Source organism: Silurus meridionalis, chromosome 5, assembly GCF_014805685.1.
Source record: "Silurus meridionalis isolate SWU-2019-XX chromosome 5, ASM1480568v1, whole genome shotgun sequence".
NCBI lineage: Eukaryota > Metazoa > Chordata > Actinopteri > Siluriformes > Siluridae > Silurus > Silurus meridionalis.
Genome location: NC_060888.1, coordinates 14,319,036 through 14,343,417, shown reverse-complemented (window position 1 = coordinate 14,343,417; position 24,382 = coordinate 14,319,036). Strand labels below are relative to the sequence as shown.

The 24,382-nt window shown below is 37.3% G+C and overlaps 1 protein-coding gene across 1 annotated transcript; it reads right to left on the bottom strand.

Moving 5' to 3' along the window:
* Positions 1-323: 323 nt before the first annotated feature.
* On the bottom strand, positions 324-23,372 carry xpnpep2 (X-prolyl aminopeptidase (aminopeptidase P) 2, membrane-bound). The gene is made up of 21 exons (XM_046849719.1): positions 23,196-23,372; positions 20,642-20,709; positions 12,448-12,558; positions 12,180-12,243; positions 8,819-8,923; positions 8,611-8,697; positions 8,362-8,505; positions 7,988-8,089; positions 7,818-7,899; positions 7,523-7,724; positions 5,082-5,171; positions 4,460-4,569; positions 4,008-4,085; positions 3,831-3,902; positions 3,676-3,736; positions 3,513-3,582; positions 3,281-3,385; positions 2,677-2,736; positions 2,434-2,510; positions 2,222-2,311; positions 324-1,093 (listed from the first exon to the last, which is right to left on the bottom strand). The coding sequence occupies exons 1-21, from the start codon at positions 23,242-23,244 to the stop codon at positions 905-907; spliced, it is 2,016 nt and encodes a 671-aa protein (XP_046705675.1). The 5' UTR covers positions 23,245-23,372; the 3' UTR covers positions 324-904.
* Positions 23,373-24,382: the final 1,010 nt, after the last annotated feature.

The window sequence follows — 24,382 nt, the reverse complement described above, 5'->3', positions numbered from 1 at the left end:
TGTTAATCACAGCCTTCAGTAGCACAGTTGTGTTTTACTGAACACAGGCCAGCAGATCTCCATGTAAGATGTATTATATAAAATGGTTCTTTAAGAGGATCTTTGTAAAGACTTTCTTTCTTTCTTCTTAAGTATTCTTAGCTGAATGGGTTCTAATTTAGGATTCTAGTTTGTAACATTGTTGTATGATCAAACATAATACGGTTATACGGTTAAACATAACATCGAATCTAGATCTAAACCTCATTTTTCTAAAAGTGTTTGATTTGAAATATGTATATGAAGACCAAACACATAAACAATTCACAGATGTGGACACTGCAGATTTTAAAAATGCATTTTTTAATAAAAATCAAATCCTAAGTGATTAGTAGGTGTACACCTCTGTACATATGAATTGCAAACAGCTTCATTACACACATAATCAGAATCCCAATTCATTTTAGATTTGAACACCAACACCAAAAAGCTCTGCTGCACTGGAAAATATCCAACATGCACAAACATTTCTGTTCATTTTAGGTTGGTAGGTTAAGTGCTAAAAATACACAGGAGATACTGAATTAACTTTTTCGACTATGACTCATCAGTTTTGCATGCCTCCTGGCACTGAACAGTGAATATAGATGAATGTGCATTTAAAAGCATATGTAAAATGTTTTTTTCATTTATCCTTAGTGATCATTTACTGATGCTAACTACAAAAAATTTATACAAAAATTGATAAAGAACTGGGAGTGAGCAAGATGGAGCACTGTGACTAATGGACACACTGGTAGAAATGTTAGGACAGACTGGTGGTATATAGTGTGAGTAATTCTTTATTTTTACAGATTCTACAGTAAATTCTTGTGACATTCTTCAGAGATTGCAAAATAAAGCCATGCGATATTTGAAGGTGACTCTACAGTAGAGTTATAGGCAGAAATAGCAGCAGTAGCGAGATCATGGGGATGGAAGCTGAAGACACTGTGTTCAGGAATGGCTTTGTATTGTCCATCATCCAATTATAGACCTCTGTCAGGCACTGCTCCTTCAGCTCTGGACCCATCGTATTCCGGATGCTTAGGTAGTATGTATCTAGCCATTGGAGCTATACAGGAATACAGAAGAAATAGTGAGCTACATTTATAATATTCTTTGACTTACATCCCCAATTAAAAAAAGGTTTGCAACCATATTTGATTCACAATAGAACATAGAAAACATATACAAAAGTAAGAAAAGGAATTTTACCATTTTAAGGGAAAAAACAAGGTAATTTTGAATTTGGTGGCTGCAACAGCTCTCAAAAATGTGTTTCTAAAAAAAAACTGCTGGGGAAAGATTTTGCAACCAATATGGTTAAGTGGTTACAGGTCAGTAACATTATTCTGTTTAAAAAGAGTATCAGTGTTGAAAACAGCAACATTTGCTTTTATCCAGATTACGTCTTTTTTTAGCCTTGCATATTTCAGTAAAAATGCTAAACTGCATAAGGCCTGGTTTTGTAGTTCAAGAGTCTAGGCGCTGAACTGGCCTGTCTGCAATCTAGGTCTTTCACCAATTAAAAAACATTTCCTGTTTAATGAAATGTATCAGACATGAATATGACAGCATTCCTCTTCCTTTGTCTCCAGATATAAACAGACTTTTGTTCAAAGAAAAGGGGATGCTACACACCGGTAAACACATGGCCACAACCCCAACCATTCTGAGATGTGTAGCAGCCCTCCAATTACATATTACCTCATTATAAACTATTGAAATGTATTCCATGTTCTATTTCGAATATGAGTTTATGTTCATTGCATTCTGTTTTTTATTTATATTTCACAAAGAATCCCAAATCTTGTAATTGAGTTACAAAAAAATCTAATATTAATTTATAAATAATGACTGATGTCTAAGCATAAAAAGTATACTATTTTATTTATTTGTAGCTTTCAGTTATAATTAAAAGAGCCTACAACATGCTTCTACCAAATCTATCCTCCCTCTGTCTTTATGTTGTATGAGGTATTCATAAGATTCTAAATAAATACACATATTTCCTTAAAATCATTTGACACCAATGTTGAGTCAGAAGACAGACAGGAGATACACTTCTCTACAGTCATGCTTGAGATACTTTGCTGGGGAAGGATGTCAGAAGGGACTTTCAAAGGAAACCAGCCTTTGCAACAACAAAATAAAGATCTGACTGACACAACTTAATCATTAGTGGCAAGTTATTTGTTACCTGTTCAGTGCTGAGAATATGAGTATCAATCAATTTTCTGTCGTAGGGGACCAGTGACACTGTGTCGAATGTCAGATAATTATTGCCATACTGGGAAAGTTGGACAAAAACAACAACAAAACAACAGAAAACAAAGCTGTTAAAATCCGAACAAGCAGTTCTATTTTATGTCCCCTCTTTAACTCATTTGCAATTTTGACTTTGAAACTTACCTTTGTTTTCGCTGGAACAATGACAGCAACATCCTCGATCCTTATTCCAAATTCATCTACTTTGTAATAGCCAGGTTCTGCAAAAGATTCGAAAGCCACAGTGAAAAAAACAAAACTCTGTGACAATGAGTGTAATTTCTTCAATGACATGCCAGTTTTGTCTTTGAGGTCTATTTTTTGGATTTTAGTAAATTTTTTTAATCTCATATCAGATCTCTGATGATGTTTATTCTGATGCCTTACCAATAGATGTGAACATGCCTTGCTGGAAGGGAATATTATTGGACTGAAAACCAACAGGCCCTTAAAAAAGCATAAAAAAAAAGCATATAAAAAATACAGACAGGAATTAGTACTCAATGAAGCAGCATACATGGCAAACTTTAATAATATACCAAAATAAATGTGATAAATGTCACATATTACATCATAGTTTTAGATATACAAAAATTAATATATAGTCATGGGACATATATAATGAATAATATAATGCCTTTAAGCTGACAAACTGTTATAGGAATTCACACTAAGCACTGTGTCAGAGATGTTAGATCCAAAATAGCTCAGATAAGTCAAACATCATTGCACTATAAATTTAGACATTTAGGCAAATTTAGGAGGTTAACATGGCAGTCAAACGTAGAAGAGAGGTAAAAAAATAAGATTGACAATTTTATATTCTCTCTCTCACACACTTTAGTATATGCGTGCAGTGGCAGCTTTAAGGTTAAGCACAGTACAACCCAAATTAAAATATGCTCTTATATTTGCCACATATTTTAATCCTTAAAGCCCAGAAATCACTCTGAAATCTTACAGTTGGAATGTATAAAAGCAAAAGTCTTACATTCGTGAACTCCAAAGTAGTTTCCCACACCATGGCCTGTACCATGACCATAATTCAGACCAACTTCCCACAATGCTCTGCGCCCTAGCATCTCCATATTGACACCTTAAAAAAAAAAACGCTGATGAGCAACATTCTTTTGATGTTTCTCTAAGATCAGTGAGAGCACTGGAAGAAATTCAGATATCTTTGCGAGAAAAGCAAGTAGTTTTCTAAAATGACAGAATCTTGCCTTTAGTTCCTGCTGGAAAAATTGTCCTTGATATTTCAATGTTTCCCATAAGCACTCTTGTGAAAGCCTCCTTTCAAAATAAAAAAACAGAGGAAAGGTTCATTCTGTGTGTTAATAGTAGCTTACAAAACTAATGATTCTCTAAAAGCTTAAAAAATAATACCTTCTGAAAAGCAGTGGGTGAACCCCAGTGCACGGTGCGGGTAATGTCAGTTGTACCATCACTATAACACAATAAGGACACATTATATACTGTATATGTATCCCAGTTTGGTTACATTAACAGGATTATGGCTACATATGCTATGGCTTACTCACAGGTACTGTCCTCCAGAGTCAATGAGGTACATCTCATCTGTGGTTAACTTTCTTGCCGTTTCATTTGATGGACTAAAATATAAACAATGGATTTTATCTCAGTGCAAATGTTCCTCAATAAGGAAACAGAAATAATTAAAATATAATGATTAAAAACCATTGCAGTGAATTCTGTACCTATAATGGGCGAGAGCTGCATTCGGCCCACTTGCAGAAATGGTCTCAAAGCTTGGCCCTTTGCTGAATTTCTGCTTACTGGCGCAATAAATATAAATGTGTGCTAATTAAACACTTTTCTTGCAACTGTTTATGCTGACATACATGCAAACTGTGAAAAGTTTGTGTACACCTGACCAATAAATTCATATGATTTTTTGAGTGTTCCTTAAACTGTTACCTTAAATATATGATGTATTTGTATGCTGAAGCTTACTACTTCCCTTTATTTGAACAAAAAGGCACAAAACCAGTTCTTGAAGACTGATGTGCAGAAGAAACTGATATGCATGAAGACATGATTTGACAAGGCTGGAGTGCAAGAAACGCTCAAAGCCTTGAACTCAAACCCATCACAGTGTGAAACTATGGCATTTTCTTTTTTATTCGGCTGTTGACAACTGTTATTTTACCTGCGGTACTCATTGATGAGATGTGCTGCAGTAAGCTCTGTCTCCTTGCCCTCAGGGACAGTTCTCTCAAGTTGCTGAAGGAGCTGCATGACTGCTACAGCATCTCTTATCTACAGCATGCCAGTGAGGACACTCAGACCAGAAAACACAAAAAGTGCATGCAACAGCCTACTGCTTTCAAAAGATACGAGTTTCCACAAACTACAGGAAATATACAATCATGAGATTATACACAGCAGTTATATTAAAAAGATTCATTTGAATGCCGTTAGTGATTTCAGGTTAAAAAAGTAATAGTGTACAGCTGGCCAGTCATCTCAAAATGGCAAATGGAATTTTGCTTTTATGAGATAAAACAGTCATAAAATACCTGGAATATAAAACACAGCACATCGCCATAAAAGACATAAGGTAGAAGTTATTTGATAAGAAGCGCATTCATTCAGGCTGTGCTCTGCTGCGTTCAATCTGAAAGAACTATTCGGCTGTGCTTTATAGCACAATAAAACATTTCTCTGCAATGTAAAGGCAGTAATGTATCTGAACACATTCAGATGGAGTGTGCGTACAATGTAGGAGCAAACTATATAAAAATGTAAGGCGTAAGTATGTATGCTCTTACATGCGCTTCTCTGAGGATTCTTTGCTCTGTCTCATCTTTCACTGCTTTTGTGGTCAGCACTGGAGAGTAATCACTTTGTAGGAGCTTCTCCTGGAAGTGAAAATTTAATTTTAGTAGATTGTAGTGTCACATAGTACTATAAACATAACCATGCAATACATGCATGCCAGAATCTGTAAGTGGAAGCCTTTGCTGGAAATAAATGGTACAAAATGTCAAAATGTGATTCATACAGGACAACACTGAAGGCCCACAACTAGGGAATGCCATGATTCCTGATGGAACGCATTGTTTACCAGCTGACTGCACATATTGTTGCACAATTATTTAACGTGGACATATTGTGTGCCCAGCAGGTAACATAGTTAATGAAATTTGATGGCCAATGTGCAAGCGCTCAGAGTGATGCTCATTTTCTGAAGAAGGTGAACTTGGGAATTGAGAAATGGGAATTCTCTTGGTTACTTAACTATGAGAATTTCTAGGTCAGTGTGAGCAAGGAGTGTCTGTCTTGATATGCTAGTTTAGTCAGAACAAAATCATTTCTATAATAATCTAGCAAAGGAGTACTAATAGAGGAGTAATCCTGAGATAAAAAAAAAAATTGAAAACGTTGAAATAAGTGACCATTATACTTAGCAATGGGCATCGTTTTCTATTTTATTAATACGGTAGATACCAATAATGCTTATCGATATCGGTATTAATCGATACTACTTTCTATAATTTGTTGCAAAAGTACACTATGTAAAAAAGTTTTGAAATTGCAAGGTATTTTATTACTGCAGTTTACAAATGCACATTTAAAAAAGAAAGACAGAGAGAGAGAGAGAGAGAGAGAGAGAGAGAGAGAGAGACAGAGAAAGATTTCCTTATCATACCACAGCACAACATATTTTAATTAGAGGTCAACCGATAGTGGACTTTACCGATACCGATAGCTAAATTGGATCGTACTTGCTAATAACCGATTAATCACCCGATAGTTTTTTTCAAATGGATATACTTGATTAAAAAGAACAAATATAACACTCCATGTAAAATAGTACTGAACTTTGTTACAAAAATAAATTAAATGTGATCAAAGAAATATTTATAAATATATGATTTAATCAATATAATTATATAAATAATAAATATAATATAGTGCTCTCCACGCATGCGCGCCGTCTCACGTGTAAAACCAAACAGCACGTGGTGTCAGTAATGCGCCTCTAGAGGCCGCTCGTGTTGCCTTCTTTTTTTACTAATACACTACTGCATATATTGCATCTGACGCTGGTGTCGCTTAGTTTTGTAAAGTGAGCCCACACTTTTTAACGTTTCAACACACACACACACACACACACGCACACACGCACACACAAGCATATGGATATCACACAAGATAGGATCAGTTTAGTGACTTGTTTCTTTGAAATCTGTTTATTAAAATTATCCTTTCTTAAGTAATTTAGTTCATTTCGTTTCTTTTGATCAAAAATAATTTGAAATGTTACATTTTAAATAAGCAGATCTTCAAACAAGTCTAAATACACCAACTTTGACTAGTTCCAAATATGACAATGCTAAGGACAAATTACGATAAACAGAATGAGTAGCTCACTTCTTATATTCTCTGGTTTGTATCTTTAGTTCTTTTTCACAGAACTACCATAGGTATTTTAACAATGGACTAAAAAAAAACACAATCTATTGCACTGTGTTGTGGCTATGGGAGTCACGTGATAAAAGAACAAACAAATTGGACCAGCGGACTCGAGATGAACTACTCCATTCTGTTTCCTGTTTAAGGCACTGCATAGCGTATATGGAAATCACGTGATAAAAGAATGAACGTCTCGGATTAGAAGAGTCGAGTGTGAACAATACCAGTACCGTTTGTCCTGAAGTTTATCGGTAGTCTAGTATTGGCCCAATTAGGTACAGGTCCAAACAAATACTGGTTCCTGGTACCCATTCCTAATGATAAGACTCAGGCAAGCCTGGAAAAGCCCAGGCCTCTGACTTGTTGCAGCTAAAATGAGAGCTATCTGCCACTAGAGGTTAGAAACTTTGTCCAGTTGTTGTTGGTAAAATCTTCTGTTAGACTCAGGGATTTTAAATGCAAGTATAGATATACTGTGTAAATCTAATAGATGAATAAACCAACTGGACGGGGTTAAAGACAAAATAGGGAAAGCAATTCAATTGACAAGAATCCTGTCTAAAGTGTGTTTGTCAGTGCAGTTAGATTTATCAAAGGTTTTGAGATATGTGCAATGGGTGTTTGCAAATTTAGCGAGTCTAATACCTTGTAAGTGAAATACAAATTAATCAATAAAAGTCTTTCTGATTCTAATTCTGAATTTAATAAACTTCTCCCCAAACTATATAATGGGCATCTGTGTATGTATGTAATGCTGTGGATAGTCTTGGACACACCCAGACCCATGTCTCACCTCTGGAGTGATGAGCCCATACAGTGCCTGGTTAGTGTACTCTGTGCCCACCCACACTCTTACATTGGGCTTAGTGAGATACTTCTTAAGATGCTTTTGGACAGTCTCATATTCAAACAGCTGCACGCAGTGAGACAAGGTGCAAGATGAGTTTAGGTAGACCTTAATTTCTTCTGTCAGCCTTTTAGTATGGACAAAGAGCCTTAAGGAAAAAAAAAACAGCAGCGTGGGCAAAGGTTATGTAGGAAATATTAAGGTCTGAATGGGAATAGCAATAGTAATGAAATAGATTTACCATATCTCATCCAAAGTCAGCAGTGTGTAGGAGTAGAAGAATGGATTGAAGGGAATGTCATTACCGCGCATATTTAAGAGCCCTGAAAAGACAAAAAGTCTTCTTGCACTGCAGCAGTGGGAGTGTAAAGCAGCAAAAGGAGTGTAAAACTAAGATAAACTATCTCTTACATGCTGTTTCATCCAGAGCTGAGAGCAGGACAGCTGTCGGCTTGTAAGGATTTTTCATTATATGAGCCCGTATCTGATCCACCTTCATCTGCCAGGTTCTCTCTGTCCACAAACATTAAAAATGCACACTGTTTTACAGCCACTTTATTACCTTACTGTCTATTCAGAATTAAAGGTCCAGACAGAGGCACCAATAAACAATATCCCTAGTATAATATCTCTTATCTTTAAAGCCATTTCACATAGTTACATTAAATAATAGTGTGCAGCAAGTTTTATTGCTGTATTTGCAAAGTATATGCTTTATTGTTTGCAAGTATTTATCTGTGCTTTAGGGCCCAATTATAGTAAGCACAAAAAACACACAAACACACCAGTGAAGTCATCAGGCAGGCGTGTGAGGTTATCAGGAGGAAGAGGTGATCGTGTATCCCATATTTTGTCCACCAGGTTATCAGGAATAGATGTAAGCACAAGTGCAGCTGGAGCCAGGTTACTGTTGTAGGCATCAAATGTGTCTGTGTTGACAAAACGCAGTGGTTGATTAAGTGGCATTTTGTACATGTAGTGCACTTTTTTAGAATGTAAATTGTATAGCAAAGAAGTATGCTTTTGTTACTTACATACAGAGAACAGAAATGGATCAAAGCCCACAAAATCTTTATCATTGAGATTTTCGATAAGCCATCTGCTGATCCTGGAGATGGAATCTGTATTCCAGTACAGTTAAGCAAGACTTAAGTTCTAATTACGAACACCTTATAAGAGCACATTGTTTTGTGTTACAAAGTCCCTTGTAATACCTCGTGTTTTGTTACTGTTTTAACTTACTGTCTCGTTCCAGTTCCCAGTTACAGTCCATCTGGCGCTCGGCCTGAACCCAATAGCGACTGTCAGTCCATAACACTGCTTTGTTTCGGGTCACAACTGCTGTGCCTTGAGATTGAAAAAGACACTGTTTATAGACTAATTCGTTTATTTGAGGAAGTGACATCTTTGGTCCTAGGATGTTTCCGGTTAGCTAGTGTTAACAGTTAAAGTGTTTAAATGTCTAAAAAAAAAAACACAACATGATGCTTGGATTAAAGCACTTAATGCTGAATACTGACTAGTAACTCTAAGATATTCTGTTATCTAAAACCAACAACACATGATGAATCAGAATTGAAAACGAATTATATAAAAACAAGTTCAAACCCTCTCTTACACACTCTTCCACTGCACTATGGCTACACATTTCACCTAATCTATCCAGAACCATTTAAAAACGTAGGAAATAAAGATGTATGCAATCGGTTTATCATCACTGCAGTTCGGACACCGACAAGGAGCTCGGGGTATCACCAATTAGTTTTAACAAAGGATCCCTCATTTATGACCTTCTGAATGACAATACGCTTGATTTCCTCTGTCTGACAGAAACATGGCAACACCCTCATGACTTTTTGCAGCTTAATCAATTTGTCCCTTTGCTTACACCCATCAACCTCATGCGTCTGGCTGAGAAGGAGGGCTTGCAATACTTTACAATGAGAAGTGGAAAGCTTTTCCCATAACCGTGCCCCTGTATAAATCATTCGAGTCCACTGTTCTACAAACTAACGGGCCTGTTCCTACTGTTGTAGCCACTGTTAATCGTCCACCCAGGAGCAATACTATTTTTTTAATGACTTTTCCGTTTTCTTAACTTCACTGAGTTCTACATCTCACAATGTTATCATATTGGGTGACTTTATTATACACATAGAAACATTTTTATAAATGATTTTGCAACTCATTGTAAAGGTCATATTCTTGACCTTATTTGCTGCTCTGCTGTAACTCCTTCCAACTGTCTTGCTTTGGACTTGCCAATATCAGATCGTAAGCTAATATCATTCAGTGATAACTTAATAGTTGCAAAATATAACATGGGTCGTTCCATTTTATTTCGGAATATAAAGAACATTGTTCTATCTGCTCTCTCTTATGGAATTTCCATCAGCCGTCTTTCTTTATAACGATGGACTACACAGTGTGCTTGATACACTTGCTCCTTTAAAAACTCAGACTGCCTATTTTACTCATTCTGCACCTTGGGTTACAACAGCGTGACAGCTCAAATCATCTTAAATCATCTATACTCTAATTTATGCAATAAATTCATGACCTTCTTTAATAATAAAATTGACATTATCAACAATTGAGTCCTCACAAAATAATAAAGCATGTGATCTGTTGTATCTATGATTCTCTTGTCTTTATTTTATAGTTTTGAACCTCCAACTTTTGATGAAATATCAGATCTTATTTGCCAATCTAAGTCTTCCACCTGTCATTTAGATCTTCTTCAATCTCACTTGGTCAAAGCCTGCTTATCTTCTCAATTTAGTATAGTAAATGCTATCATACAATCTTCTCTCACCTCTGGTGTGGTTTCTTCATCTTTGAAGGCTGTTGTAATAACGCCAAGACTTAAGAAATTGGGCACTGATCCTAATAATTTTGCCCAATTTCCAATTTACCCTTTTTCTCAAAATCTTTTGGAAGAGGTTGTTGCTTCTCAGATTCATTCCCAAGTTTTAAAAAATAGCCTACTCGAAAAATTCCAATCCGGTTTCCATCTATTGCATAGCTCAGAGACTGCCATGGTAAAAGTTGTTAACGATCTGCTGATGGCAGCTGTTTCTGGACTCTTAACTATACTTATCTTACTCTATCTCGAAAGTGCGGCTTTTGATAAAATTTCCAATTAAGGTATTTTAGATAGATTATGCTCTATAGGTATTACTGGTGTCCTTCTTACCTGGTTCCAGCACCAGTACCAGCTCTATTTGTCTTTCCCCCTCTCTTTTGAATTGTTTAAAAGAGATTAAATATTATTTTTGATATTTAATATTTAATCTTAAATTATCTCAAGATTAAAATAAAAAAAACAGAGGTTCTTCTGGTTGGCACCAAGTCCAATTTGTCAGAATTCAATAGTTTTTTACTTTCTATTGATCTAATCTTCTCATATTCTGGGTGTCGTCCTTTATAGTACATTGTCTTTTGAAAAGCATTTGAACAATATTACTTGGTCTGTGTAATTCCATTTTTGGAGCATTAACTGTCCTAGTCCGTTCCTCCCAACTAATTCAACAGCTATTTTTGTGCATGCTCTAGTTACCTCACACATTGATTATTGTAACTCTCTTCTGTTTGGGTTACCTCACAAACTCCTTCATAAACTTCAATGGGTCCAGAACTCAGCTGCCCATTTAATTACTAGAACCTCCTCCATTGAACATATCTCCCCTGTTCTTTATCACCTACACTGGCTTCCTGTCAAATATCAAATAGTGTACAAGATTCTGCTTCTGTATGGGGTTTAGCTGGGCTGCTCCTCATCTCTGGAATTCTCTTCCACAATCAATACGAGAAAGTGACTCTCTGACCTCTTTTAAATCATACCCTAAAACTCATCTGTTCAGATGAGCTTTTTTTGACCAATTTTAACAGTTAAATAACTGTGGTTTGTTTGATTTTTTGTAAGGTGTCCATGAATGTTTTGAAAGGCGCCTTTAAATAAAATGTATTATTATTAGTTAAACTAATACATTAACCACAGTGGTTTAAACAGTACATCTCATCCCCACTCTACACTCTCACAACTCCCGTACCAGATTATAATACACGTCTGGATATGGTACTTCAGGTAAATGTTAATTGTTCTGAGTGAAAAGTTGTCACTTAAATGACTAATTTAAGGGTTCCAGTAATTTCACATTATGATCTATTTTTAGCTTTTGAAATATCTTCACTTGTATGCTTTAGCTAGTGTAATGGAATTTTCACACACTCACATAGTGTTTGATTTCATTTAAGCCTGAGTCTGACTTGATGAGATTGGGATATTTCCATGACACTAATCTTAAAAGGTTTGTGTTAGTCAGTTGTTTTGACAGGTCCTTGCTTTAAAAATGGAGCCACCGGAAATGCTGTAGGACCAGACAGTATCATTACAACGCGTTTATTATTGATTACATCCTTGGTCTATAAGTAACAAAGCATTGAAACTCTGAATACTATTCAAAGCCGCTTGCAGCATTGCCACTCCCTTCAGTCCATGAACAAGTTCTTCCATATAATATCTCTCAAAGATCAAAACAGCAGGAATTATGTAAAGAGAAGAACATAATGTGAAAACTAGAGAACCTGTACAGGAACACACCTGAAGAACCAGTGAAACCAGACATCCAGGCCAATCTGGCATCTCGCTGGGCAATGTACTCACTCTGAAAAAACAAAGCAACACAACATGATATAAAACCCCCCCCCCCAAAAAACAAACATGTTATTAACAATTATCAGATTATTATAGAAATAGATTCTTATGGGATTAAAAAAAGAACAGGAAGGATAAGATTAGTAAAGAAAGATGAGAAAGAAAAGCAGAAAAAAGAGATTAGAAAGAAAGTATAAGATATAACTTTGGTTACCAGGTGGGCATCTGTTCCAGGTATAATATAGGCAGAGATGTTTTGTGTTTTCATGGCCTCTCTAAGATCATATAGCTGTCTAGTTGTGTTAATAGCTGTTGGAGGTAAATACTGCAACGAAAAAGACAATGAATTGACATATGACATTTAAAAATCATTCTAAAATATTAATGTTTGGTGAAGTAGTTACTAGTTTAATAGTAAAAGATATTTTAAAGAGTTATTTTAGACAGCAACTTGTCTTTTCAAAATCATATCACCTTTTGAAAATCATAATACAAAAACAGCCTTTTCCCACCTTAGAAATATTGCTAAGAGACATGTTATCTATATCTGATGCAGAGAAACTTGTCCATGCATTCATGACCTCCGGACTGGACTATTGTAATGCATTACTAGGTGTTTGTCCTGCATTAATAATATACAAGCTACAGTTAGTCCAGAATGCAGCAGCTAGAGTTATAACCATATAACCTACATTTTTTAAATCCCTACACTGGCTACCTGTTAAGTTTAAAATCGACTACAAACTATTGCTACTTAAGTACAAAGCTAAACTAAATGGTTTGGCTCCATTGTATCTATACAATATTCTAACATGCTACAATCCGTCACACTCCTTGAGATCTCAAAGCTCTGAACTTCTAGTAGTTCCTAGAATAGCAAAGTGCACTAACGGTGGTAGATCATTGTCATATTTAGCTCCTTAACTTTGGAAACGGCTTCCTGACTGTGTTTGGGGCTCAGACACACTCCCCTAGTTTAAGTGCAGATTAAAAACCTTTAAAAAAAAAAAACGTTTTAGCGAGTCCTCCGCATAACACATATCACATATCATAATCTTGTGCTCCAGTACATCTGATCACATGCACATTATCAACTTGTTCATATTATGAACAGCAGCTACTCTAATTTCTCTCCACTGCTTCTCTTTCTCTACCTATCCAGAGGCATCCTGAGGTTCCACCAGCTCCAGTCACGTCCGACCTCATGAAGATTGTGGACCTTTACAGACGTTGACGCCGATCCTGCAGACAACCCCAACCATCTATAGACATACCAGCGCCATTTGGATTTCACTTCATGTAGAGTTTAAACATTGGACCTCTTTGAGTGTTCTCAAATGGACCTGGCATGGAGAAGCTGGTATTGGATCTATGATTATCTCAAATGTTAAACTATTATCTGAGTTGCTCAGTAGCGCCTGGTTTCATAATGTCAAGTGACTGTACAAGACTGTAGAAAGCAAATTTCTCACAATCTTACATTCCAGTGCTCACGTTAGATCATTCACTGTAATTCTTAAATTCTGTAAAGCTGCTTTGAGACAATGTCCATTGTGAAACACGCTATAGAGATAAACTTGACTTGACTTGAAGTATCTAATCTCTGATCTTATAAATATATGGCCTTCAAAAAACCTTCATGCAATCCATAAGATATATTATAAGATGTAGACCTAACTAGGTTCTGTTTACACCATATTAACCCTTCCAAACAAACCATTATTTTTCATCCTGTTTTTTAAGTGTACTGTCATAGATTTTCACCTTTAACATGCTAATTAAGGCATGTGACCCTGGTGTTAATTTGCTGGAACATCCATTTCTTAAGAGATTGGCAACTGTGTTGAATGTATTCCACTTTTAAATTATGTTCCTTACTGTAGGATGTAAGCTTTAACCCAGTCATTAAGATTGAACAAGCCAGTGCACTCTTAGTGCCGGTCCCAAGCCCGGATAAATAGGGAGGGTTGTGTTAGGAAGGGCATCCAGCGTAAAAACATGTGCCGAATCAAACATGCAGATCACGAATACGGATGATCCGCTGTAGCGACCCCTAGCGGGAGAAGCCGAAAGAACGTTTTTACTGTGGTATGTGAGCTTTAAATTGTTGGGAAATGTACTTATAACTCTTGCCAGATTGATGGGCAGCAACAATTGCTTGATCATTGCAAGATATTATTCCTTCTTGGTGTTGTGTTAACACACACCTAAATGTTCCATACCAGCAAACTTCAGCTTTTATAGAGGTGGGCAGTCTTGCTAATGATCAGTTAATCAGGGGCATTTGATTAGAAGCAATTGGCTACAACTTCTTCTTCTTCTTTTGGCTGCTCCCATTAGGGGTCGCCACAGTGGATCATCCGTCTCCATACAACCCTGTCCTCTACATCTGCCTGCATGTCTTCCCTCACCACATCCATGAACCTCCTCCTTGGCCTTCCTCTTTTTCTCCTTCCTGGTGGCTCCATCCTTAGCATTCTCCTACCAATATAACTCATGCCTCCTCTGCAAATGTGCAAACCTCTCGCCTCCCTCACCTTATCTCCAAAACGCCCAACATGCGCTGTCCCTCTAATAAACTTGTTTCTAATCTTGTCCATCTTCGTCACTCTCAACGAAAACCTTAACATCTTCAGCTTTGCTTCCTCCAGCTCCGCCTCCTGCCTTTTACTCAATGCCACTGTCTCTAATCCATACAACATTGCAGGTCTCACCACAGTCCTATAAACTTTCCCTTTCATTCATATTATCACAAATCACTCCTGTCACTTTTCTCCACCCACCCCACCCTGCCTGCACTCTTTTCTTTACTTCCCTAACACACTCTCCATTACTTTGCACTGTTGACCCCAGGTACCTGAACTCCACCACCTTTTTCACCTTTTCTCCCTGCAACCGCACCATTCCACTGCTCTCCCTCTCATTCACACACATGTACACTGTTTTACTCCTACTGACTTTTATTCCCCTTCTCTCCAACGTGTACCTCCACCTCTTCAGGCTCTTCTCAACCTGCTCACTACTCTCACCACAAATCACAATATCATCCGCAAACATCATAGTCCATGGAATCTACTGTCTGACCTCGTCCGTCAACCTGTCCATCACCACTGCAAACAGGAAAGGGCTCAGGGCCGATCTTTGATGCAACCCAACCTTCACCTTGAACCAGTCTGTCGTTCCTACTGCACACTTCACTACTGTCACACTGTCCTCATACATGCACCACCCTCACATACTTCTCTGACACACCTGACTTCCTCATACAATACCACAACTCCTCTCTTGGCACCCTGTGGTTTGCTTTTTCTAAATCCACTAACACACCATGCAATTCCTTCTGTCTTTCTCTATACTTCTCTATCAACATTCTCAAAGCAAATAAGGCATCTGTGGTGCTCTTCCTCGGCATGAAACCATACTGTTGCTCACAGATGGTCACTTTTTCTCTCAGCCTGGCTTCCACTACTCTTTCCCATAACTTGGTGTGACTGATCAACTTAATTCCCCTGTAGTTACTGCAGGTCTGTACATTTCCCTTATGCTTAAAGATCAGTACCAGCACACTCCTTCTCCATTCCTCAGGCATCCTCTCACCTTCCAGAATCTTGTTAAACAATCTGGTTAAAAACTCCACAGCCATCTCTCCTAAACATCTCCATGCTTCTACCGGTATGTCATCTGGTCCAACCGACTTTCCACTCTTCATCCTCTTAATTGCTGCTCTTTCTTTTTCCTTACTAATCCTATCCACTGCTTTACTAACTCTACATCATCCAACCTTCTCTCTTTCTCATTTTCCTCGTTCATCAGCTGCTCAAAATACTCCCTTCACCTTCTCAACACACTTTCCTCACTAGTCAACACATTTCCATATCCATCCTTTATTGCTCTAACTTGCAACACATCTGACCAATTGGTACAAATCCTTTTCTCCTTCCATAGTGTTCAAACTCTCATACAGCTCCTCATATGCCTTTTCCTTGGCTTTCGCCGCATCTCTCTTCACCTGCTGCTGCATCTCCTTGTACTCCTGCCTTCTTTTCTCATCACCCTGTCAATCCCACTTTTGTTTTGTTAACCTCTTTCCCTTATGCTCTCCTGCACTTCCTCATTCCACCACCACGTCTCTTTGTCTTCCTTTCTATTTCCAGATGTCACACCAAGTACTTTTCTAGCTGCCTCCCTCATCACGCCTGCAGTAGTTTCCCAATCATCCAGCACCTCTTCACCACCACCGAGCCTCTGTCTGACCTCTTCCCTAAACCTCACACTACAGTCTTCTTCCTTCAGTTTCCACCATCTTATTTTTGTGTCAGTACTCACTCTCCTCCTCTTCTTCTTCGCCTCCAAAACCATCCTACAGACCACCATCCGATGCTGTCTAGCTACACTGTTCTCTGCCAACACTTTACAGTCTCCAATCTCCTTTAGGTTGCATCTCTTACATAGAACATAATCCACCTGTGTGCACCTTCATCCACTCTTATACGTCACCCTATGATCCTCCTTCTTCTTAAAATAAGTATTCACTACTGCAATTTCCATCCTTTTAGCAAAATCTACCACCATCTGCCCTTCCACATTCCTCTCCTTTAGGCCATACCTACCCATAACCTCCTCATCACCTCTGTTCCCTTCACCTACATGCCCATTAAAGTCTGCCCCAATCACTAATCATTCATTTCTAGGTACACCATCTACCACTTCATCTAATTCACTCCAGAATTTTTCCTTCTCCTCTATCTCACAGCCGACTTGTGGAGCATAGGCACTGATGACATTTATCATCATCCCTTCAACTTCCAGCTTCACGTTCATCACCCTATCAGAAACTCTTCACCTCCACTACACTCTTACTGTACTCTTCCTTCAGAATCACCCCTACATCATTTCTCTTTCAATCCACACCATAATAGAACAGTTTAAACCCACCTCCAATGTTCCTGGCCTTACTCACGTTACACTCCATCATATCAGCTACCTCTCTCCCTTTGTGTCATAGTGCCAACATTCAAAGAACCAACCCTAACCTCTACTCTCCTACACTTCTCCTTTCCCTGACGTCTTCCTCCTCTCCTTCTCCTCCTTCGGCCAACAGTAGCCCAATTTCCACCGGTACCCTGTTGGCTAACGATACCTGTAGCGGTCGTTGTTAACCCGGGCCTCGACCGATCCGGTATGAATTTCTTAATCGTGACCCGCATATTCGATTTGGCACATGTTTTACGCTGGATGCCCTTCCTAACGCAACCCTCCCTATTTTATTGGGACCGGCACTAAGAGTGCACTGGCTTGGGCCTTCCTAATGGCTGGGTTAAGCAATTGGCTACAACTAAGCCTCTTAAGACTCAGAAATCAGTCTTTTCTATTTTTTATACAAATAAATAAATATGGTTTATTTTTATTAAAATAAATAAATAATGACATGGTGTAATATATCCTGTGTTTTTGTTAATTTAAGGTTTGTATTTACCTCATTTTAAGACCAGATAAGTACCAGATCATTTTTATTATGTCCTAATAAGTAAAACTATAGAATCGCAAAAAGGTGTATTTTTTTATATGACTGTACAGTGCATCGGGAAAGTATTCTCAGTGCTTCAATTTTCCCACATTTTATGTTACAGCCTTATTCCAAAATGGATTAAATGGATTATTTTCCTCAACATTCTACAAACAATACCTCATAATGACAACATGAAAGAAGTTTGTTTAAAATCTTTGCATATTAATTAAAAAATAAAAAATGAAAAAAAAAATCACATGTTCATAAGTAATTACAGCCTTTGCTAACACTTTGTTGAAGCACATTTGGCACCAATTACAGCCACAAGTCTTTTAGAGTATGATGCCACATGAAGCTTGTCACATCTATTTTTGGGCAGTTTCTTTGCAGAAACTCTCAAGACCCATCAGGTTGGATGGGGAGCTTCGGTACACAGCCATTTTCAGATCTCTCTATAGATGTTCAATCTGGTTCAAGTCTGGACATTGGCTGGGCCACTCAAGGACATTTACAGAGTCATCCCGTAGCCACTTCTTTGTTATTTTGGCTGTGTGCATAGAGTCGTTTGTCCTGTTGGAAGATGAACCGTCACCCCAGAGGGCTCTGGATGGAGCGGGTGTTCATCAAGTATGTCTCTGTACATTGCTGCATTCATCTTCTTCTACATTTGTTTTTCTAAAATTTTTATATATTTGCAAAGATTTGAAACAAACCTCTTTCACGTTGTCATTATGGGGTATTGTTCGTGAAATTCTAAGGAAAAGAATGAAATATTTGATTTTGGAATATCACTGTAACATAACAAAATTTGGAAAAAGTGAAGTGCTGTTAAAATTTTCCAGATGCACTTTAAATACGTTTTAATACTTAGTCAAATACGAGTTATCTGGTGTTAATAGAAAATGGTTACATATCTAAACTTTTATTCTTTTTCACCCCTTCTATTGGCTCTATGACCAATTACCCATTGTGTGGGTCATATGTATTGGACATGGTGAGGAACAGTGTACAGCTGACCCTTTGCATTAAGAACATCAGTCACCAGGTTCTATGAGATACATAGTTTAATTCAATTCAATTTGTATAGTGATTTTAACAATGAACAATGGATTTTAACAATTTCACAAACCAGTTTTATAGAAATGAATAGCCTCAGGATATATATTTTAATTAAATAGATTTATCTTTATAAATGAGCATGGCAGACCCAAGCCAAAAATAAAGTCGATCAATATTTTAGTATCAATCAGTGCAAAACTGTTCATGTTAATTGCAGTCCAAAGTCACTCCTTGATCTAGTCATCAGTGTATGCTTATGTACTAATTCTTTCATTGGGACATCATCCTCTATCTCTGTTTTGGGCTACCTGTGCTATGCATTCTGAGAGTCCTTTTTTGCCTAGGACCACAAATACAGTTTTTAATCATGTTTTAGTGTTTCAATTTTTCTATTGGCATCCTTAGGACATGGCTCAAGCACCTCAGATGGTATTGATGGATTGGAATTCCAGGCTATGGCCACCATTACCAGCATTAAAGAGAATACACATCCCTGTCTAACCTGTTCTAGCCAATATGGGTTAGAGGTGGATTTGTTTTTTTTTAGTATAAAACTTTGCTTAAATCTATTGAAGAAGGAAATAATGAGACAAATCTTAGGTTGTAGTCCACATGCTGGCCTATGGAGCCTTTTCTTCTCCTGAACCTGGTCATCTCTCAGCTTGGAAAACAATGCCTTTTCCCAGGAAAATACATTATTGAGTATTGAGAGCTGGGTGTTAACTGTCAGAGTTTTAAAGTCTGCCTTTCTTGTTTATTTTATACAATGAAGCCTTCACACCAGTCATAACATAACGCGTATTGTCCCCCTTACACATTATCAAAACAGGGCCTTATCACCTTTACTGAAGTTTGGAAGTCTGTCATTATCATCATCTCTCTATGCAATCTGTCAACCCCCCAGACTTTAACCATGCTTGGTATTTTAAATGGCTGCCGTTTCTTCAACTTAACGTTGGATTACATTCTATATCCAAATATGTTGAGATGTTTTTGGTTGTGTTCTTGGTTAAAGTGTTTGCCTCTTTTCAAATTTCAGACATTTTGCCATTTTTCTCTCTGGTGGGGACTACTGTCTAGAGGTTTGCTCGTATAGTTTTTTGGTGTTTAAGCAGACTGTGGCGATTAGGTCACTTGCTACCATTTACCCGACCACCTGTGCTAGATTGTCTAATTATGCCTTCTTGTCTTTCCTTATTCTTCTTGTATTTCTTTTTTTTTGTGCCTGTACTTGCAGCTTGCACTCATGTCTCACACAACGATGAACATTTTATGACTAGCTATCTAGATTTCAAAAACTAGATAACTAGAGTTGCAATAGAGGCAAGAAGTAAATGTAATGGCTGCCATTACTGATGGCTATTTATGGTATGATCACCACATGTCCAAAGGTCTTGTGCTCACAAGAAGCTATTCATGTGCACAAGGAGTGCCCAGCTGTAGCCCTGGCATTAAGTGGTTGGGATGAAATAAAAACACATTTATGAGCCATGAATCAATCGATTTCCTCTCTAAAAAGTGTAAAAAACCAATATGTGGAATACAAGCTTTTGTTAAAATTCTATTATAATTTATTTTATAATGTTGTGCTCCAAATGTATTGTCAGGAATTGCCTGAAAACTCACAGAAGAATGCAAAGCTTTGGTATATAAATATTCCTAAACACTGTAGTGACAGCCAAGAAAACCATTTCAATCATTACAGAGAACCTTACAGCTAAATGCTAAAATTGTGTATTGATCCTGTCTTCACTGCGTCAGATTCAGCTTCACTGGTAAAGACTGTGTGCTATGATATATGAGAGAGATTATGAGAAACACAGAGAGAGCGAAAGCATACCGGAGGCACTGTGGAGCAGTTTCTTTCACTGCCTGCTCTCCCCTCTGCTTTTGTTGCATGGCTTTGCTCTGTGATGGGATGAAGACGGACACACATTAACAACACATATTTATTAGTTCCTTTTGAATTAATAAATACCCCAGTCATCCCTTCCCAGATAAACTTTAAAAAGGGCTTTCTACAGGTTGGCAATATTATGAAAAATAATTCAACCGCATTTATGTAGCCAATTTCTGTTTTAAAAATACTACTACCGTAATGCTAATTACCCTGGTATTGCTGTTTATGAATTGCCCTATGTAAGACGCTTTCACAAATGGCCTGCCTGCCATTTTTGATTGTTTGCTTTGCCATTTATATCAATAAATGTTCTTAGCCAGTACTTGCGTCTGTTTCCGCTTCTGTGGGTTTCACTTTAAATTACATCCATTGACTGACACTTACAAAGCACTGACATCCAACACCCCTTCTATAATTAAAAGAAGTCTGGCATCTAGCCAATGCGTAATTTGTAGATATCCTCTCAGGAAAGTTTTGCTGATCTTTGTGATAATAATATATTAATATCTGATCTAAAACTGATTACATGAAGTGGTTGGTGTAAATGCCACTGATTATTGTGTGCATCATGGAGATAAAAACGGGACTGACAGGGGTCAGGAATCTACTAATCATTTTAACAAAAATGAATACGTAGATACACACATTGTCAGAGAATTAACTGGTTTATCATTATTGCGATCTAAATTATGCTGTCTGGTAAACCTTTTACAGTGCACCCTAGTGTGGACGAATGAACATAGTAAAGCTGCATCAACATCTAAAATCCTGTACTGCTACACCCGCTTCGGTCATAAGGACTGGTTCAGACTTTTGTATATTGTTTCTATTTGCTTAGGATAATGAATTTTGTGAGTAATTTAGGAAGTGATGACAAATTGGGTATTTTTTCCAACGTTACCACTCATACGCAGTTACACATTTAATCAGATACCGTGTCCTCTTCCTAACTGATGTATCCATGCATTGTTATATTTAGCCACAGAAATAGAAGTGTTCTACTGCTGAAATTCAAGAATAACTTCCTGTAGTTGATGCAATATTTGACAATAGCGACTGTAATAATTTTCTTTTCTGGACTGCTGGTCTAGTACATATTCCCACTCTCAACATTCTGGGAGCAAAACAGGATAAAAAAGAAGGAAAATATAACACTTTAGTCATAGAATTTTGCTCATTTCAGTATCTCTGTATAAGGCAGCTGATTATTATAATTCTTTTCAGTAGCACATAAAACATTCAAGGTGAAATTGTATTCATTGACTGCAACTCATATATTCAGCCATTCATCAATCATCAGTAGATTATTGATGGCTCATGCAATGGTTGAATTAAGTTGGTTCTTGTATCTTATTTATATAGCAAAAACTGTGATTGGGAACCGCTAAACAAATGAAATATTGGTTAGTGCTGCTCGGTATTTAGAAAGGGTTGGCACTGTATAATGATTGTAGTATAAAGCGTGAATAAATATATTTATAACCATCTTAGTAAATGTCAGACTATAAATCTCATTAAAATGGTATACCTTTCTTTCATAAATAGGTTTCACGAAAACATCTGGAATGTGCACAGACAGTCTCTTCCTATCTTTTGACAGTGCAATTATTTTAAAAAGATATTTCAGAGCATTGACAGATTGTCAATACCAGTGGCAAAATCTAAGCAGCACTCTTATGTCAAACCAATATAAATCCCGGCATCTAATGCAATTAGCTACATCGTTCTATTTCCTTCTATGGCTTGTGTGCAACTTGGTCTGCAGTTAGGTTCAGTAGGGGCCTCCAGTGGCCTGTATTGTAGCAAAGCACAGTGACAAATACAAGCAGCTGCACTATTACACCGTTATTCATTAGACAAAGCCAGGGCAGTTTTTAGTGAACTAATCATGTTTTGGTAGAACAGAAAGAATGTTCAAAACCCTTCATATTACATTTTTGCAATTTTCAATTACATTTAAGAATTAGAATCTGCTGACCTCAAAATAATTTGTGGAATTTGTTATGAAACATCAGTGTGCAGAGTGCTTATCTTGGTGAAAAACAAATCCTCCAGTTAAAGGCATAGAAATATATTTGCATGAATAAATCAACAAATATAAGACAAACAACAGATGGCAAAATTTCAAGCTGCGTTAATGAACAATTTTGTGCAAAATCTCTCTTTTGACCTTTTACAGCCAATAGATAAAAAATGCACACCTTAAGAGAGATTGAATCTACTCTTGAAATACCGCCTGCATGAATGAATAATCATAGAAACACTCCAAACAACACTGCAAAATCAACAAGTTGGAACTCAGTCAAAAAGATACACAAAGTCAGTACGCAAAGTCTGGATCCTGCCTTTGCGGGAAAAAATACAATTAAGACAAAAATTTATTTAAGACAGGACACCATAAAGAAATACAGAAGAGCAAAAAACACTACATTTCACATATTTGCCAGTTCCAGTCAAGCCTAAATGACTGAAAATAATAACTTTTTCTATTTACCTTTTAACGCCACCAGACATAAAGCCAGAATCCATCCAGAGAATGTCATTTTTGACCATCTGCTCCAAGCAAAACCACACACAGAGTGACAGCAGGGCAGGAGTGTCTCTCTGTGTGAGGGTGTGAGTGTGTATATATTTATATACTATTGACACCACACATATTATCTTCACTCCGAGGAGTCTTTTGATAGGAATAATGTGTAATAGATGAGGGGGCGGAACTTTGCCACTTCATGTCTGCAATATAAAGCATGCTCTCTCTCTCTCTCTCTCTCTCTCTCTCTTGCTCTATCTCTCTATGCTGCCAGGTTTAACAGTGCCCAAGGGTGTAGCAAAATATATGCATGCAATGCAGTGAATTTCATTCTTGTTTCATGGTTTCATGCAATAGAGAGTGACCAACTGTGGCCTTGCATGTCTGCAGTCCACTGTAGTTTGGTGATTTCCTTAATATCATCTTTGCTCCTGTTGTTGAAGTGTTGAGTTGTTGAATCACCAAATTATGCTGGACTTTGTCCCGCTCAGCCACATCTGCACTATACCCTCCATATATTTGGGCTAGGAGGCAATAAAAAAACAATGCTACTTTGCGCACTGCAGAATGCACAACTGCTATATCTTAGTGATCCTGATGTAGAGTCAGATAAAAATGATTTGTCTTATTTAACACACTCTCAGTAACAGAGGTGGGAAGTAACGACGTACAAATACTTCGTTACTGTACTTAAGTAGATTTTTCTTATATCAATACTTTATTTCACTATTTATTTTTTGGACAACTTTTTACTTTTACTCATTACATTTTTACACAAATATCTGTACTTTCTACTTCTTACATATTTGAACAGGCTCGTTTCTTTATTTTTTATCTATTTGGTGAAATATTGATATTTTTCCTTCTCATTGCACGCCGTTTTCAGCCCATTAACTGATTTCCTGTCATTGCACAGTTTTTTTAAACTTACCACTGCTGTATTATTTCCTGGCTATCACACACCACAGACTTAGTGTAGACTAGTTTACAAAGCCAACAACAAGCAAGGCAGAAGGCAACAAGTAGTATGGTGTTAATGTGGATGAGATGTGGAAGGCGTCAGTGATGTAAACATGAATGAGAACAGAGACATTCCTGATCACCTCATCATCATCATCATCATCATCATCTTGTTTTTTCTGCTTGTTTTC

Excerpts from the sequence above, each read along its gene's own strand:
- xpnpep2 (XM_046849719.1), bottom strand. The coding sequence starts at position 23,244 with ATGACATTCTCTGGATGGATTCTGGCTTTATGTCTGGTGGCGTTAAAA. Across the intron at positions 8,506-8,610 it reads TCCATTTCTGTTCTCTGTAT|ACACATTTGATGCCTACAAC; the intron begins GTAAGTAACAAA and ends TTGTCAACACAG. Across the intron at positions 4,570-5,081 it reads GAATCCTCAGAGAAGCGCAT|ATAAGAGATGCTGTAGCAGT; the intron begins GTAAGAGCATAC and ends GGCATGCTGTAG.